Source organism: Ictalurus punctatus, chromosome 19 (genome assembly GCF_001660625.3).
Source record: "Ictalurus punctatus breed USDA103 chromosome 19, Coco_2.0, whole genome shotgun sequence".
In the NCBI taxonomy this organism is placed as follows: Eukaryota; Metazoa; Chordata; class Actinopteri; order Siluriformes; family Ictaluridae; genus Ictalurus; species Ictalurus punctatus.
The window spans coordinates 19,315,006-19,334,819 of NC_030434.2; the positions used below are offsets into that span (position 1 = coordinate 19,315,006).

Below are 19,814 nucleotides of genomic sequence, written 5' to 3' on the forward strand. Positions count from 1 at the left end.
AAAATAAAACAAACCTTAGATACAGCCTCAGGAAACCCTCCAGAACAGTCTACTATACGGGTTGTTTTAGCAGACCAGAGAACACAAGAACCTCCAATCCCTGCAGTTGATGTAAATGATGACATACAATTAAAAAGAAAAATTAAGTCAAAAGAGCAACAGTCTGTTCCACTAGCCCAAAAGGTAGATGCCTTTTCCTCTGTGCTTGATAAAGAAAATAAAATAGTTAATGGTGAACAGAAAGAAAATCCTGGCTCAAAACCTACTAAGGAAATCCCAAACTCTCAATCAAACAGTCATAAAGTATTCTGTACCTTAAATACCTTAGATCCTGTAGTTAAACCCAACCCTCCATGTCCTGTTGCTAGTAAACAAGACAAAGACAAATCATATGGGATAATACAATCTCCAGGCTCTCAAGAGAAAAATCAAGATGGGACAAAGCCATTGATAAAACCTAAATATATTGAGAAGTTGGGACAGGTAACTGCTGAGCAAGGTTCAGTAGAGAAAAATGTTAGATAAAAACAAATTTAGATTTGCTGTAGACCTACTATTGTATTATCAATCTGTATTCTGGTTTCCACTGTAAATTGTAAATTTTCTCTCTCTTGCAGAAAAGAGAAGATGTTGCTAGGCCTGTGGAAGACAAAGAGCTTCTGAAGGAACCTAATAATAAAGACAGAGTCAGTCAAGAGTACAGCCCTACTAATCCTTCAGATTTGTCCATGTTAGAGAATACTGTTCTTCCAATACTTGAAGCTCAAACAACATCCTCTAAAGAGCAATCACAAAGTGAATTAGTCAGGACTGAGTGCCAACTGGAGATGTCCGCAGAGGAGTCTCCAGAACTCAACTCAGAGGAAAATAGGCAAGAAGAAGACAAGAATGACGCTGTAGGCCCTAAAAAAGAGAGGAAAAAGCTGCTTGTTCCAACAGAGCTTAAACAAAATTTTCTGGAGGACAGTAGTGAGAGTGAATCTTCACCTCTCATTGAGAGAGAAAATGAACTAAATGAAGTAAAAGATATAGGAAGGGATAATGGAGGGTCAGCAGAGAAAGAGATTGTGGCAATAAGTGCTCATGAGGATGAATCACCATCAGTTGAAGAAGCCCCTACTAAAGAAAAAATAAGTGAACAAGAAAATATACTACTCGAAGAAGATGTAAAGAAGGACATTAAGAAGAGTGAGTTAAGCAAGGCAAAGTGTCTTGTCAAAAAAAGTAGTATTAACCCTGAGGATGAGGTAGACCAGAAAAGTATCATTGCTGTGGCTAAAATTGAGGAACTAAGTAAAAGGGAGCAGACCATTGAAGACAATGGTGCTGGTATTCGCCATTTCAAAACAATTGAACTCAACACTGGGGCCACTGTTCGTCAGGCTTCAGATGATGGTGAACCTGAGAGCCTTACAGATTCCCCTGATGACAGGTCTAGAGGGGAAGGCTCCTCAAGCCTACATGCATCTAGTTTTACTCCAGGCACATCTCCAACCTCACTATCTTCTTTTGATGAAGACAGTGATAGCAGCAGCCCAAGCCATATTAAGAGCAGTGGTGAGGGCAAACAGCATAGGAAAGCCAAGCACCGGCAGCCAGGCCAAATGCTACCCACCATTGAAGATTCATCTGAAGAAGATGAGCTACGTGAGGAAGAAGAGCTCCTAAAAGAACAGGAGAAACAAAAGAATTCCAGTAAGAAATCAAAGAAAGATAAAGAGGAAATACGAGCACAGAGACGTCGAGAAAGACCAAAGACTCCACCAAGCAACCTTTCACCAATTGAAGATGCTTCTCCAACAGAGGAGCAGCGGCAGGAAGCAGAGATGGAGGAATTCCGTAGATCCTCTTGTTCAGATTTCTCCCCAAGCATGGAATCTGAGCCAGAAGGTTTTGAGATTCTTCCAGAGAAGATTGCTGCTGTTCAAAAAGTGTATCATCTGCCAACATCTGTCTCTTTGTATTCTCCAACAGATGAACAATATGCTAATAAGCAATCCAGGGAAACCTCAGAAAAACAACCTTTGCATGCTTCACATGATGCTTATGAGGAGATAATGCTCAGAACAAAGTCTCCAACTATAGAGGATATTCCACCTGGAAAAGAGTCTCTTTATGGCGGCATGCTAATTGAAGATTATGCCTATGAGTCCCTAGTTGAAGACACACATGTAGAGAAAGAACCAGATAAGATTTCTGTACCAGAAAAAGCAAGAAAACTGAGATCACCAGATGAAGTTTATGAGGACATGATGCAGATAAAGCAAGAGATGTTGCTTAAAGATCAACTGCTGAAAGAAGATAGCAAAATGAAAGAATACCACACAACAGACACAACCGAAGATGGCGTCTTGTCTTGTGCCAGAGACACACCTGACACAAGACAAGACACCTTCCCCACAAGCACTTCTGGCCAATTTGGGAAGGATGGGAAACGACTGCTAAATGCAGAGGAAGCTTATGAGGAACTTATGAAAAAACAGAGAGCAGTCCTGACACCAGGCACAAGCCCAACACAAACAATTCCTGATTTGAGGGACAGAGCACAGGACATAGAGGTCACTATTGTTGAAAAAAAAGATGCTTTTCTTCAAAGAAGAATTCTCCCTATACCAGATCTGACAGTGACTCAGTGTTCCTCAGGTGAAGAGGAATCTGGTGAAGAGAGCACTGTAGATCAAAATCAGGATGGTGAAATGGTTCCAGTTTTTACATCAACTTCTACACCTGCTGCAGTGACTGAGTCAACATCATTTGCTGTCAAGTCATCTCAGGAAAGTACAACTGATCCTTCAGCTTCAAAGCCAGCTTCAGAGCCTGCAATGGATTCAATATTATCAAGGGCAGAATCATCATCACATCCAGTGCCATCACAGGCTCCCATGGCTGAACCAACAGACCAGCCTGGTGTTGTTGATTTGTCAAAATCTTCAGTTTTGACTCAAGTGGATGCTTTACCTACTCAGATTCCTAGTGTAGTTTCTAGACACTCTGTTCCAGTTACATCACCTTTACCCACTGTACCACAATATGCTCCAACAGTACCTAGTGTAATATCAACTGCCCCACCTGTTCCTCCCAAGCCAGCTCTACGTAGAGGTGTGTCTCAGGAAAAAACAGACATTCCTGCTCCCCCTCCCCTACCGCCACCTACCCTACCTAAGCCTGCTATTTATCCCAAAAAGGTTCCACCTCAGGTTCCCCAAAGAACAATTCCAGTTGGTATCCCAACGACAGGTCCAAATGCACAGATTAGACAGCCTATGGCACCAAATTACAAGCCACATGTTCCTCCTCCTGTCCCTCCGAAGCCATCGACAATCCCTGCAGGCCTGACATTCAGCCACAGACCAGGGGAGACAGTCAAGCCACCCATAGCTCCAAAACCCATGTCAAGTACCCAACCACTTTCTTCCATTTATTCTCCAGTAAGACCAAGCATCCTCCCAACAAGCACTGAAGATGGTGCTTTGAATCTGAGTCCTGCATCTGAGATCAAAACAGGGCCTACCTCACCAATAAAAACCCCTACATCTCCTAGGTTTGGGAAGTCATTATATGATACTTATGTGGTTATTACCCTACCATCCCAGCCTGGTTCACCCATAGAAGGCGTGACAACCCAAGCCCAAATAAGTTCTGGTCCCTTTTCACCTAGCAAACAGTCTCATTTACAGTTTGATTTTCAGTCACAACCACAAATTCAACTGCCACCACAGCCAAAAACAAATAGGGTGCCATTAGCTTTCACAAAAATAACAGAATCCATAGAAAAGCAAGAAATATGTGATCCAGAAAAGATCATTTCAAGCATGAGTCATGTCATTGAGGCAATTTCAGCTTCACAGCCCACATCAGTAATTCCAAATGTTGATGTCCAGGTAGTAACTACTGAAGTCCAAAGAACAACAGTGTCTGTTGTGCATGGAAAAACTCCTTCTCCACCTCCAACTCCAAGAGCCTCTGGGCCACCAGCAGTCACAGGAGATATAAAATCCCAGCCAGTAGCTGTGCAGAATGGACATGCTTATCATTCTGGAGTGATTGTTGATCTGCGTGCTCCAAAGACAGATGTAGAGATATATGTGAAAGGTATAGATCTGTCATCATCAGAGTCACAACGGCAGTCCTTCCTGGCTGATGGGAGGCAACAAAGTGCAGTCCAGTCATCTGTAATGAACTTGAGCACTGATACTTCATCAGTGGCTATGGTAACTGACAGCATGACCATCCTCACTTGTACAGCTACTATAGCATATGCCAACAATAATCTTCCTCAGGCTACTTCAATGCCTCTACAACTAACGACAGCTAAATCTTTTGAACCTGTGTCCCAGATTATTTATCGTCCTGTTGATTCTCAGCCAGAAAAACCAATCAATCTCTCCACAACTTTAGGCAAAACACATTCTGTTCCTGTGACAACAGCCCCTACAATTGCAAATAATGGTGTTAGCATAAGTATTCCACCTCATCTGGAAACTTGTGTATCTGGTGCAGTTGACCTCACGACTGTTAAGCCAGTACAGACTATGGTGTCTGTAGAGGGGTCCTCTTCAGAGGTGGTTACAACACTGATTACAGAGGATGATGGTAAGCCAGTAGACCTAACAGCAGGGCGACGGGCAGTGTGTTGTGATGTAGTGTACAAGCTTCCCTTTGCTGGTAGTTGTACCACTCAGCAACCCTCAGCTCCATTGCCAGAGGATCGTTTTGGCTACAGAGATGACCACTACCAATATGATCGCTCTCCCTATGGCATGAGAGGACTTGGTGGAATCAAGCCCTCCATGTCTGACACAAATTTGGCAGAAGCTGGCCTCTTCCTGTACAAGAGTAAGAATAGGTATGACTACAACGGGGAAATGGAGGGTGCTGTAGATCTTACATCTGGAAAAATGTCTATAGCAGGTCAGTGTGATGTTGCAGATCATTCTCAGAGATGCCATTTTGAGTTACCTTTACTCATTCCCATCTGAGACTTTTTTCTGCATTTTAGATTGTGCTCCATTTTATCTTTTTATTTTGATTTTTATTTGCATGCTTGTATTTTCCTTTTTTTTTATTTTATTTTTTATATTGAGGTGTATATCTCTGTATGCCACTGTATGCGCTTTGCATTTTCCAAAATCTTGCAAAAAACATTTTACATAACTTGGGCATGGCTTGGCTTTCTGTCTTTGCCAAACTTGGTGTAAATGTGGTGTAAGCTTATGTACAATATGAACTTTTAACAGGTGAAGCTGTGGACTACTCAAGCAAAGCTACAGGGGCATTTACTGGAGTTACAATCCCACAGTACTCCCAAGCCAGAATAACTGCTGCTGTTGGAACTCACTTTGCAAGTTCTAGTGTTCTGAGATCCTCAAATGGTGTGGTTTACTCCTCTGTAGCAGCACCAGTTCCTTCCACATATGCTATAACTACCCAACCTGGATCTATTTTCAGTACAACATACAACTCCCTGTCAGGCATGCATACTAGTGACACAATGCCATCATTATCAAATGTGCAATATCAACCCCTCACTAGATCACATAGTTTCCTTTCCACTGTTGCTGTGACCACAGCAGAGGAGCAGGGTGACATGCCTTTGAACCTGGAGATAAGTGTTTCTAAGGATATTTTCTCCAGTGGTCGAACAGAGATAGCACCAAAAATAACCACAGCAGCATCACTGGATTATACAGATGCCTCACTTGAGGCAATTGCAGCATCACTAGAAGCTCTCTCCTCACCCATGATTCCAGGTGATGAAAAGTATCAGATGGAACGCGAGCTTCTTGAGCTGGAGAAGATAAAACAGCAACGTCTTGCTGAGGAACTAGAATGGGAGAGGCAAGAGATCCAGCGCTTTCGGGAGCAGGAGCAACTTCTAGTTCAGAAAGAGCTAGAGGAGCTACAGTGCATGAAGCAGCAGATCCTGTGTCAACAAGAGGAAGAGAGGCAAGCGCACCTCATGATGCAAAAAGAGACATATGCTCAGCAACAGGAGCAGTTGGAACAGATTCAGAGGCTCCAAGAGCAGCTGAGGCAGCAACTAGAGGAGCAAAAGTACAGACAAATGTATCCAGGTGAGATCCATGAGCAGACATTTGGTTATATTGTGGGCACAGACAAAAAGATGGACAGTGGTTGTCAGACTGATGAAGAAGACAATACAGAAAAGACCTACTCTGCAGGAAGAAAAAAGAAGAATGCCAAGAAGAGTGTAGATAGTTGTGTACAAACAGATGATGAAGATCAGGATGAGTGGGAAGTTCCCACTCGTGGCAGACGTAGTAGGCCACGAGGAGGTAAATACAGTACTGGTGATAGTTGTGGAGTTTCAGTGCAGGCACTTACAGAAATTTCTGTACAGACAGATTCCTTAGGAACACTTAGAGGACACACTGTGCAGACGGACACTAGAGTTGATTTTCCAAACTCCGATAGAACTTCCTCTCCTAAGAGACGCCCTACCCCTTTAGAAATAAGCCAGTCGCCACACCTCAAAACGGATAACTCCTGTCTACAGGTTTCTCCCATTCCCCCCAAATCCCCCAAAGTCCTTTATTCACCAATATCTCCTTGTATGTCCCCTAGTAAATCCCTTGAATTTGTTTCCTATGAAAAATCAAGTGGAGACAACAGCCCACAGAAAATATGTTCTGCAGATCCATCCAAAGTGGTTCCTGGTAGTCCAAGGGCAAAGGCCATTCAGCGGTCACTGTCTGACCCAAAACCTATGAGTCCTACTTCAGAAGAAAGAGCAACCAACTTCCAATTTTCTGAGGGTTACTCTGTGAGTACACCTTTTAAACTTTTAAATCCAAATGAAATATTCTTGTTGTTTTTATCATGCTAATCTTATGTAATACATATCTTTAATAAATGCTTGATTATTGCTATTGCTGTCAGGTTACATTATTTGATTTCCTCTATTGTTTTAACTTTTTTCATTTGAGTTCATTGAATCGTTCTAAAAATATACAGTGCACTCCACTAATATCAGCACCCTTGGTAAATATGAGCAAAGAAGGCTTTGATATATTGTCATTATTGTTTAACCTTTTGATCTTTTGTTCAAGTTCAAGTGGTTTTATTGTCATTTCAACCATATACAGCTGGTACAGTACACAGTGAAACGAAACAGCGTTCCTCCAGGATCATGGTGCTACATAAAACAACACACTAACCACATGAGATGACACAGAACTAAATAAGATCTACACTTTCTAGACAAAGTGCATGTGCAGACGTCTGCTAACAACGCAGGACAGTACAATACTACTAAAACAGGACAATTGGCACAGTAAGTGACAGTGTAGCACCGAACAGTACACGGTTTTAGTGTGGAAGTGTCTGATATATAGGTAGTGCAGAAGGTGCCAAGGAGTAACAATATAATTTTAAAATGGTATAAATATGAACATAACATGCTATGATTTAGTCTTCAGTAGATTAACTTATACCAAATATGGGCATAGCAGTTATTTTGGTAGCAGCTAGGTAAAGTGTATAATAGTGACAATAAATTAAATATTATATTTTTCTAATACAGTAGCCGCAAAAATGCAACAGAGTCAATGCAGGAATGTGCAAATATTACAATGGGAGTGCAGGAGTCAATGCAGGAATGTGCAAATATTGCAATGGGAGTGGGGTGGTGTTCAGTTCAGAGAGTGTGTGTGTGTGTGTGTGCGCGCCTGTGTCAGTCTAGTCTTTGAGTATTGAGGAGTCTGATGGCTTGGGGGAAGAAGCTGTTACACAGTCTGGCCGTGAGAGCCCAAATGCTTCGGTAAATTTTTCAAGATGGCAAATTGTTAAATTAATTCACAAAAATACTCTGCTCTCATGGATATCAAACATTTGCAAACACAACACAGGTTTATCAAAAATATCTTTGTTAAATATAGGTGTGCAACAATTTTGGGCACCCTTTTAGTCAATACTTTGTGCTACTTCCCTTTACCAAGATAACAGGTCTGAGTCCTCTCCTATAATGCCTGATGAGGTTGGAGAATACATGGCAAGTGCCATGACATGTTTTTGGATGAGAGTAGAGGCATGTTTTCTTGAAACCCTTCCAAACAACTTGTAGTGATGTAGGTGACCTCGGATTGTAGTTTTGGAAACTTTCTGACCCCAAGATGCAACTAACTTCTGCAATTCTCGAGCTGTGATGGTTTAAGATTTTCTGGCCACTCAAACCGTCCTCTTCACAGTGTGTTGAGACAATATAGACACACATCCAATTCCAGGTTGATTAATAACATTTCCAGTTGACTGCACTTCTTAATTATTGCCCTGATGGTGGAATTGGGCATTTTCAATGCTTGTGCTATTTTCTTATATCCACTTCTCATTTCGTGAAGCTCAACAACCTTTTGCCACACATCACAGTTATATTTCTTGGTCTTACCCATTGTTATGAATGACTAAGGGAATTTGACCTAAGTGTTACCTCATACTTCTACCCCTGTGAAACAGGAAGTCATGATTGAACAATGTCCTGTTCCTAGTCACCCAAGTGCACTTAAAAATGTAAAATATCAAGGGAAATATATACGTCAAATATATTTTTCTCATATGAATTCATAGGGGTGCCAATAATTGTTGCACATCTATATTTAACAAAGATATATTTTTTTATAAACCTGTGTTGTATTTGCAATTGTTTGATATCCATGAGAACAGAGTATTTTTGTGATTTTTTTTTTTTAACCAAAAGATCAAAACGTTAAACAATAAAGACACTTTTTCACAGCCTCGTTGCTCATATTTACCAAGGTTGTGAATATTAGTGGAAGGCACTGTAATAGCCAATATGAAAATTACATTTGTCTCATTTCCCTCCATGGACTTGATTTTCATTAGCTTGCTTCCTCCCTGTTTAATTTATGAAAACCTCGCTGATGCAGCACAATAAAAACTCTAGAGTACATGTAGCTTTTTATGAAGCATTTTAACATGGTATCATTGCTCTCTACAAAACTATATGCAATGTTTGTTGTTTGGGTTTGGAATTTAAAACATAATTAAAACACTTTATCAAGCAGAATATGAATATACTGTATCTCCACCAAAAGCAATACATGAAAAGAATGTCTTCAATGGGTTCTCAGTTTTGAGATCAATTTAAAGATGAAACCTGTCCAAAAGTCTTTAGAAGTATGAATCTCATAGTATCTTATTGTGTTGTCAAACGTATCAGTTATTATATTTGGTGTTAATAAGATCTTTAAAATGTTTTGACTAGTCAATGAAGACATTTACCTGTTTATTTAAAAATATGTAAAAATTGTGTTGTTTTGCTCATAAAATTAAGAAAATTCTATCATTGTTACATGTGTGGTATATAATTTGTATTATTTTTTTCTCTGGCAGGGTAAAGGATCTCCAAGTAGCACTCCCACGGGCACACAGAAGAAAGTAAAGCGAACCCTTCCTAACCCACCTTCAGAGGAGGAGACTGCCAATGCTGGCCAAACAGCATACAGCACTGCCTCTGCCCGTCGCCGCCTTTGCCGAAGCTCAAACATGGCAAGGGCAAAAATCTTGCAGGATATTGACCGTGAACTGGATCTGGTGGAACGGGAATCTTCTAAGCTTCGTAAGAAACAGGCGGAATTGGATGAGGAAGAGAAAGAGATTGATGCTAAACTGCGCTATCTGGAGATGGGCATCAACAGAAGGAAAGATGCTTTACTTAAGGAAAGAGAGAAGAGGGAAAGGGCATATCTGCAAAGCGTCGCAGAGGATCGTGACTACATGTCTGACAGTGAAGTGAGCAATATCCGAGAGACAAGAAGAAGTGATGGTAGAGAGGAAGTGAGTGGACTTGGAATTGAAAGACCTCACACTGCTCCACAATCAGAACTAGATGAGTTTGTTCCACCACAGACTAAATATGAGTATGGAAAGTACTCTCAGTATCATTACCCACAGTATCAGCAGTCCCTGTACCAGGCTCAACAGCCCTACCAGTCCCCATCCATCTACTCTTCTGTGCCCTCTCTCACTGCTTCACAGCAGCAGAGCTACCACCAGATGCTGCTACTACAGCAAAAAGCAAGACAACAAGCTGCACTTTTGTCTGAACTAGATGCCACCAAAGTGTCGACGAACTATGAAAACTCATCCTATCTGGGAGGGAAATATGGCAATCATCTTGACCTGCATGGCCTGGAAGAACGTGGAGGCAGCATGGCAGGAAGTCCCATGTCCAATGTGTCTGCAGACTCTTTCTATGCTGACTTAGATCAACATCACCAAACATCCAGAAGTTATCTGCTCCTAGAGGATGCAACTGAGCTTACCAAGAGCACATCTGGTCTCTCATCCACCAATTATGGAATTGCTGAGAGGGAACTGGCCAAAGCAGAGCGCCTGCTGAGATGCACAGCAGCAGATGTTGGCACCGATTACCTTGGCAGCTCCTCAAGACTTCATTCCTATGGAAAGACTCAAGATGATGAAGACCCGATGGAAGAACCATATGAGTTAAAGCTTCTAAAGCAGCAATTGAAACAGGAGTTTAGGAGGAGCACTGGAGGGACTGAGAGCTTAGAACAGTTGGCTGGCCTCTCACATCAGTATACTACTAGCACAGGTGTAACTAGTGGTGGCTATAGGGCTTTCCCCAAGACAGAGAAGTACAGCATAAGTAGATTAACCTTGGAGAAGCAGGCAGCCAAACAGCTTCCAACATCTGTGCTCTACCAGAAACACAAAAGTACCAGCAGCATTGGAAAATACTCCATCCAGGACAGTAGGGGTTTAGACACAGATTATAGTAGTTACTTGGGATCTAGTGGTGCTTCACCAAGATCAAGCAGATTATTACAGGATGAGATCACTTTTGGGCTTCGCAAGAACATTGCAGAGCAGCAGAAGTACCTGGGATCAACTCTAGGGGTCAATTTGGCAGGTTCACTTAACTTAGGCCAGAGTCTGAACTTGAGTTCTGGGGTGAGGTCATCTTTGGGAGAGGACTCTTCTTATCCAAGTGGGAGCCGCTCCCGGCCCTCCTCTAGGCCTTCCTCTATGTATGGCCTGGATCTGTCTATCAAAAGGGACATCTCTAGCTCCTCATTGAGGCTCAAATCAGAGGGTGACCCTTCCTCAGAGACTTCTGCCTATCAGGCACCATCAGGTAGGACAAAGCCTACCAGTTTGCCTATTGGTCAGGGTGGTCGTGGGAGAATCCCAATTGTGGCACAAAACTCTGAGGAAGAGAGCCCACTGAGTCCGGTGGGTCAGCCGATGGGTATGGCACGGGCATCTGCAGGTCCGCTCCCGCCTATATCCGCCGACTCCCGTGACCAGTTTGGGTCATGTCTCTCTCTCCAGGATCCCCAGCAGCAGCACCTCAGGGAGGACCCTACCAGAGGGCGCAACTATATGCTCATAGATGACCTGCAGGGCACAATGTCTGATAGTGAAGGTAATATTTATCTCCTTCTGCTAGGATACCAGATCCTTCCCATTTGCTTCAATTTACTTTGGCTGCCATCTGCTCTTTCTTTTCTGAATATTATTCAAGTATCTATGTAAAAGCCTTCATTAATCAGTTAACTATGTTGCAATAATAGTATCTTACTGTCAGTACCTTATTAATTTAATATTTTTGTTTGTTTATAAATATGAATTCTTTATGTTTCAAATGTCTGTTGGCTGTCTATTTTGTTTCCTCTTTAGTTTATATAGAACAATTATATGCTATTTAATTCATTTGTACTTTGGTAAAAAATCCATGAATAAAAAGCATTATGTATGCGAGCTCTAAGAGGATTTGTTGTCTAGCTTTATAATCTTTGTTAATATTCTAGCTTTGTATATAGAGTAGTTTATTCTAAGTAATGTGCTTGTATCAAATATGGAGAAACAAAAAGCTATTTGTTACAAAAAATAATAATAAAATAAAAAGTACCCCCAGAGGCACAAATACGCTACTATAATTGTAGATTTCAAATTAAGAAATAAGATATACCCCAAGAAAAATATGTACAGTGGCTGCCGCTAATATTGGCACTCTTGGTAAATATGAGCAAAGAAGGCTGTGAAAAATTGTCTTTATTGTTTAACCTTTTGATATTTTCTTTTAAAAAAATCACAAAAATACTCTGCTCTCATGGATATCAAACAATTGCAAACACAACACAGGTTTATCCAAAAAAAATCTTTGTTTAGCTATATTATTGAACAGTTGTGCCTGATTTATTAAATTATTAGATTTTACTTGTATTTAGGTTTTCAGTCATTTTATAGCCTGTTAATATCTGAAAATATAGATATGTGCTTCATTTGACAACACAGAAAAACAGTCCTCTCAGTGATTTTTGTTGTACTTTTGTTTGAATTACCTAAGTTATTATCTCTTCATTTTTTTATTGCATGCATGTTTTGTGCTCATACAATAATAAATAAATGGATTGCATGTATTTTCTTTTTGTTTGTGAATAAACTTTCTTGCTTGCTTGCATGAGGGTCTACACACTCCTGCATGCCATGCTTTTCTTATACTTATGCTATAAATAATTGCTTGTGTGCATATACATTATTTATTGATGTATAAACTGTAAATGATGGCATTTACATAATATACCTCACTAATAATTACATTTTGTGTAAGTTAATATTTTACAAACTCAGTGATTGATGACTCAGTGCATATTTCATTTTATTTTATTTTATTTATATGGTCTCCACACATTTAATACCATATGATGAACGCATCATATGTCCATATGGAAGTAAATGCATTTGCCTTGGTTACAGCACTAAGTGAATCCCTGGTGGGTCTGAACAGAGATGATCCAGGAAACACACATGAAAATGTCACAGACGGTAGAGTATGACCACCTTAGCTTTCAGCTCCCCCATCCCTCCCTTCTAACACCCACCATTTACCCGCCCTCTAACACCCAATACTAAGCCTACCCACTGTACCATAACCACCCAACTCCCAATCACCCATAAGCCCATGGTCCACTGTATTGACTGAAAATTCATCTCCATGACAACATATGGGGAGTATGATAAGCACACATTAATACTGTATGTGCAGTAGTGGATCAATGCGTATAGTCTTGGGTTTTTGTTGCATGCTCTGCTCTCAGTAACCCAGTTTTTCTAAATAGGCTACAATACCAACACTATAAAGTATGTACAATGTCTCACCTGTTAGTCATTTACATTTCATGATTTATTGATTAGGTAAGTACATTACAAATATGTTACTCCATTACATACACAGCATCTTTAAATCTTTAAAATAATTAGACTTCATTTTTTACTTGAATCTAGTCTTCATTTTCATATCATGGTATGTTTGACTGTCAAAGTTTTTTTTTTCACACTACATTAAAATTAAATCTAAGGCAAAATAGCAAAAATGTATATATAAAGTATATAATTATACAGTATATGTACAGTAGTAATATTGGCACCCTTAGTAAATTCACAAAAAAAAATACTCTGCTCTCATGGATATCAAACAATTGCAAACACAACCCAGGTTTATCCAAAAAAATATATATATTTGTTAAATATAGGTGTGCAACAATTATTGCCATCCCAGTGAATTCATATGAGAAAAATATGTTTAACGTATTGATAGTTTAAATTTTTTTAGTACCTATGTATTTTTTGCCATGTATTCTCCAACCTCATCAGGCATTATAGGAGAAGACTCAGAGCTGTTATATTGGCAAAGGGAGGTAGCACAAAGTATTGACTAAAACGGTGGCAATAATTGTTGCACACCTATATATAACTTTTTTTTTTTTTTTTGATAATCCTGTGTTTTGTTTGCAATTGTTTGATATCCATGAAATATATGGGGGTTTTTTTTCAAAATTCTAGCAAAATAGTGATTTCAAAATTATTAATACGCAAACAATTTATATTTGGATAAGCCCCTTGTTTGTGACACCTACAGTAGGCTGGACAATCCTCCGTGCAGAACATTTCCAGCTTCTTTCTCTTCTTAGTTTTGCACATGTGGATTGTCTTTTTTCATTTCAGACCACAGTGTTATAACAGAGCTGAAATCCAGAGACTGACATCGGCAGCTGCAACATTCTGTTTCTTGTAGACTGCATTGATTTAGAGATACAATAAATTTAGGTTCATTATTTTGTTGAAAGATTAATCTACAGCCACATTTTTATGTTAAATCATAAATTTACTAAGCAGAATTCTTGATGCCATTAGTTATCACAAATATACATGGACCACTACCTTCTACCACTACCACTACCTGGAAAATCATTGTTTGTAATGTTGATTTCATTCAATATTTTTGCTCTTTTCATTTTTGCTCATGGGTTTCTAAATACAATTCTGCACTGCATCATAGAGGGCATAGGAAAAAAAACGTTTACAACTCTCCTGAAGAGAAATATCTTTCCATCTTCTACTGAGACAGCAGCACAGCTCTGACTTTACTGTCATAATTTTGTTCCATATGACTTAAAACCACTGAGCAGAATTAGACAAGAACTTGTCTTTATTTGGAAATTTGCAGACTACAGTTTTGGTTTATTTTTTATGTCCCCAATTTTTACTGGCATAAAAACAATGGATATTCCCCACTGCACGATATCCTGTGTGTGCATGCTTGGAAAATACAAGATTAATAGTACCTTGACTGAAACTCTGTACAGTTCACCTGTCTCCAGTGTTAATTGGAGCTAGTGTTCTGATTTATAAACTGGTGAGCAGTTTTTAATTGGGTCGATTCTAATCTGATTTTTCTGAAGCATACCATCTCCGTCGGGAGGAAACTGACTGGTTTGACAAGCCACGAGAGGATGGACAGGGCCTGGACAGGAGACAGGTGAAGAATGACTCGACATTCAAACACATACACATTAAATACATATGTACAGTACATGATCTTGTTCTGCAATTCACTATTTCAGACAGCTACTGTATAGTGGGGGAAATAAGTATTGAACACGTCAACATTTTTTTCAGTAAATATATTTCCAATGAGGCTATTCACATTAAATTTTCACCAGTCTTTGGTATTAACTCATGAAATCCACACATATAAAGAAATACAAACATTAAAGTCCATAAATGAAGTTATGTGTAATAAAGTGGAATGACACAGGAAAAAAGTATTGAACACGCTAACTGAAATTTATTTAATACTTAGTGGAGAAGCCTTTGTTTGTAATGACAGCTTCAGATGCTTCCTGTATGAAGAAATTCATGGGCCGCAGTATTCAGGTGTGATTTTGGCCCATTCTTCTAAACATGTTGTCTTTAAATCTTGTTCAATTGGATTAAAATCAGGTGATTGACTGGGCCATTCTAACACCTTGATTTTTTTTCTCTGAAACCAATTGAGAGTTTCCTTTGCTGTATGTTTTGTATCGTTGTCCTGCTGGAAGGTCCACCCACATCTTCATCATCTTGGTGGATGGCAGCAGATTCTTCTCAAGAATCTCCCGGTAAAGGGCTCCATTCATTGTTCCTTCAATTATATGAAGTGTGGCAGAACCATGCGATGAAAAACAGCCCCACACCATGATGCTTCCACCTCCAAACTTCACTGTTGGTATAGTGTTTTAAGGGTGATGTGCAGTGCCATTTCTTCTCCAGACATGGTGTGTAGTATAACAGCCAAAATGTCAAATTTTGCTCTCGTCTGATCAGACTACACTCTCCAGTATTTCATAGGCTTGTCCAAATGAGTTGTAGCACACTTTAAACGAGCTTCGACATGCCTTTTCATTAGGAATGGAGTCTTGTGGGGTGAGAGTGCATTGCCTATTGTTTTCTCTGTGACGATGGCACCTGTTACCTCCAAGTGTTTCTGGAGCTCTTTCCGAGTGGTCCTTGACTCTTAGGCTACTCTTCTGACTATTCTTCTGACTCCCTGGTCAGAAATCTTGCGAGGAGCTTCTGTGCGCGGCCGGTTGATGGAGTGATGTTGGTTCCATTTGCGGATAATGGCCCCAATGGTGCTTACTGGAGGATTCAGAAGTTTTGAAATATGTCTGTATCCGATTCCATCAATATGTTTTGCAGCAAAAAGATTGTGAAGGTCTTGGGAGAGCTCTTTGCCTTTTACCCATCATGAGATGTTCCTTGTGTGACACCTTGGTAACGAAAAGCCATTTTATAGACCATCAATTTACTAACCCAGCTGATATTAGTTTACACAGATAGGGGGTATAATTAATTACGGATTTCAGCTGGTTCCTTGCCTTACCTTGCCTTGGGGAACTGCTTCTTCATAGCGTGTTCAATACTTTTTTCCTGAGTCATTCCACTTTATTACACATACTTTATTACACATACCTTTATTTATGGACTTTAATGTTGTGAATTCTTTATATTACCAGATTTCTTGAGTTAATACTGATGTTTGGTGAAAATTTCATGTGAATAGCCTCATTGGAAACGTTGATGCGTTCAATACTTATTTCCCCCACTGTATATTAAACGAGACAGACACAATAAGAGAAAAGAACATTTTAGAGAACATGAACTGTTTGTTCCTCTACTGCAGTAATGTGCAGAAAATGCGAATGCGGTTATTAATTCATCCCATAAGGCTAGTCACAGTGTTTTTGTTGTAGAAACTAGGTGTCTCTGTGTGAAACTACTTGTGCTTATATGATGTGGTGCAGATGAAGTCCCAGCAGTACCCATTTTCCCATGCAAGAATAAAGCTACAAAGGGATCCTAAAGACCGCAGTGTGTCAGGTAAATTACTAATGTCAGTGCTCACTCATTGTATTTGAACATTACATGCAGAAATGAGAAACAGCAATGGGAAAAATGATCTCTTATTATTTAATAATGTATATATGTATAAATGTATATATAAAAAGACAAGAAAGTCAGAACAAATTATTTATATTAATATGCACATTAACAAAACAATCTACAATACCTTATAAGCTGGCTATAAATTTAAAACACCTAGGCTATACTGTTTCAAGAGATCAGCAAGATATGCTGGAAATAAACAATTTAGAGCTTGAAATATAATATGCAGGACTGTTTAGTCAATTTGGAATTGACTGGCAGCCACAATAGCTAAAATGGCTGTGGTAACATGCATTCTTTTCATGGTGAGGACATGGACTGATGCATTCTACATGAAGAGATCAGGTAAGCCGAATCTGGCCAAAACAATGAGTATAACTGAGTATTGAGCATTGTCAGGCCTATAATGCAAGTTGGGAATGTTTTACACTGATGCACAGCTGCCAAAGAAGCCTGTCATGTCTTTCTTCTGCCTGTAATTAGTCCATCATACAGTCTGTCAACAATGTAAATGCTTTGCACAAGACAATTAAAGTCTTTTGTGCTTTTGTTCCATTCTTAACTTGTGGAGTGGTGTGAGTGTTAGCATAATATACATGTCTAAATATTGGACATGGGCAAATATTTTATAGCATGCCAGTGATTGGCACTTTTGCTCTTTCATTAGTCATCAAAGCCCAAAATGGCATGTAATTCACATAACGGATTATCCTCACAATTAGGTACCATTTAACAAACAAGCTCTGCATCTGAAAATGGAAGCCGTGATATACGCGCCATTCTGTGACTAGCTCATTTGATGCATTTCATGCACTACATTTAAGATGGGTAAAGGTAAACGAAAAAAGTAATTGGGGTGTGAAAAGTACTGAGAAATTCTACTTAACTAAAAGTCTCACTTATTAAGAGTAGAAGTATCCAACCAAAACTATGCTTCACTGCAAGTCAAAAAGTTGCTACTTTTAAATGCACTCAATAATTAAAAATTGTATTCGATTAAATTAATTACGTCACAGCAGATGATTGGAATGGCTTGTGTTTTTCTGTATTAATGAATTTGGTTGGATGCTTTAAACTGAAATGCAAATAAAATGCAAATGAAATAAGCTGAAGCCTATTTTATTGATGGCTCTTTACATACAGTCATTTGAATATCTAAATAGACATGTAAGGAGTAAGTTTGGGGGGGGGGGTTTTACATGGAAATTCAATTGAGTAAGAGTTAAAGTATTTAAATAACAATCAAGTAAAGTATAAATACTCCAATATAATACTTAAGTATAGTAACAACGTTTTTTGTGATTGTAATTATGGCACAGTTACAAGCTGAAGTGTGAATATACTGAGTCCTAATTTGTGAATATATATTTATCAATAATGGTGTGAACATTCTGGGTCCTAATTTGCATGTGACTTGTTACGTACTAATAATCAAGTTAGTAAATGTACTTGAAAATCAAAATGAGATGCCTTTTAATTTAAGGTCTTTGCAATGGGCCTGCAGGCAATGGACTGGGCATCCGTATAATCGGGGGTAAAGAGGTTCCAGGCAGTGATGGGGAGATCGGAGCTTACGTGGCCAAAGTCTTACCTGGGGGAGCAGCAGAACAGTCTGGAAAGATTGTGGAAGGTAAGGCTTTAAAGGAAGGATGTGACTCAGATTAATCATGAAGCTTAAAAGATATACTGTGAACCTGCCCAAATTCTCAGATCTTCACAGAAAAGATCAACTCTGTGACATTAAACATAGTTTGACGTAATGTTTGAATGAGGAGGACTGGAAAAGAAATAAATAGATTCGTATCTGCACGGTGATTCGTCACCTTCAGGCAGCAGGAATGACTCATTCGTAAAGTGAAGGAATATAAAGATAGATGAAGCCAGGAATAAGCAGCAGTAGAGTCTCTATTCAAACTATGTTTTTATGTGATGGCATGTGTTTTCCCAGCTTTACTGTGGGTTTCAGAGACTGAGAGATGTTTATCTCATGCATGAAGACCATAGATTTGACTTTCAAATAAAATACCCTTATTTTCTAAAATTACCTGTAAATGTGAACTTAGCTTTGTCGAATGTTGTAGTTCATGGTTCCACCCTGCTTCTACTTAATTTATAATGTTCAGTATAGATGACAGTACAGTAGATAGAGTGTGCACTACCAGGCAAAAATTTGGACATGCCTAGCCATTTGTGTTAAACAAACCAAAAAACATCTTATATGGTAGAATCACCTGAGAATCACCTGAGATGCCGATTCTCGAATCACCTGAGATGCTGATTCTCGAATCACCTGAGATGCTGATTCTCGAATCACCTGAGATGCTGATTCTCAAATCACCTGAGATGCTTTTTCAACAGTCTTGAAGGATTTGCCATATATACTAAGCACTAGCAGGCTACTTTTCCTTCAACTGCAGTCCAGAGCTATTACAAATGAATTGGCCGAGTTAAATATATGTTTTTAAACTGGATTTAAAAACACTTAGGCTATACCGTTTCAGGATATCAGCAAGATCAGTATCTTTTCATGGTAAGTTCATCCCAACTCTTTTCAGGTGGGCTTAATTCTGGTGACTGTGTAGGTCCAGGTCAACCGCTACAACACACCATCAATGTCCTTCATTCATAAATAACTCTTGTACAGCCTGGATGCGTGCTTGGGATCATTGTCTCGTTGAAAAACAAATGAAGGCCCAATTTAGAACAAACCAGATGGCATGATGCGTTGCTGCAGTATGTTGTGGTAGCAACATTGGTTGCTGGTGCTGCCTTCAGTTTTAAAAGCACCTTCAAACCATCATACCTTTGTGTCAATCTGTTCACTTACTCTATGTCTTGCCAAAAGTTCCAAATTTGGACTCATCAAAGAATGGACAGATTTCCATTTTTCCATTGTCAGCTGCTTTTGTCTCTTTTTCTTATTTGTGTCCTTCAGTAGTGGCTTCATGACTGCAGTTCGACCATGAACGCCTGATTCCTGATCTAAACAGTTCATGTTGGAATTTGTCGGCTACTTGAACTCAAGCAAATCTTTCCTATTA

At 39.4% G+C, this 19,814-nt stretch overlaps 1 protein-coding gene across 1 annotated transcript in view; it reads left to right on the forward strand.

Moving 5' to 3' along the window:
• pcloa (piccolo presynaptic cytomatrix protein a) overlaps window positions 1-19,814 on the forward strand; it is a 60,940-nt gene that overhangs the window by 21,479 nt on the left and 19,647 nt on the right. The window contains exons 5-11 of the mRNA XM_053688375.1: window positions 618-4,911; window positions 5,238-6,784; window positions 9,370-11,428; window positions 12,763-12,831; window positions 14,748-14,824; window positions 16,632-16,707; window positions 18,278-18,403. Coding sequence (XP_053544350.1) covers window positions 618-4,911; window positions 5,238-6,784; window positions 9,370-11,428; window positions 12,763-12,831; window positions 14,748-14,824; window positions 16,632-16,707; window positions 18,278-18,403 — 8,248 coding nt within the window. The remainder of the gene's footprint in view (window positions 1-617; window positions 4,912-5,237; window positions 6,785-9,369; window positions 11,429-12,762; window positions 12,832-14,747; window positions 14,825-16,631; window positions 16,708-18,277; window positions 18,404-19,814) is intronic.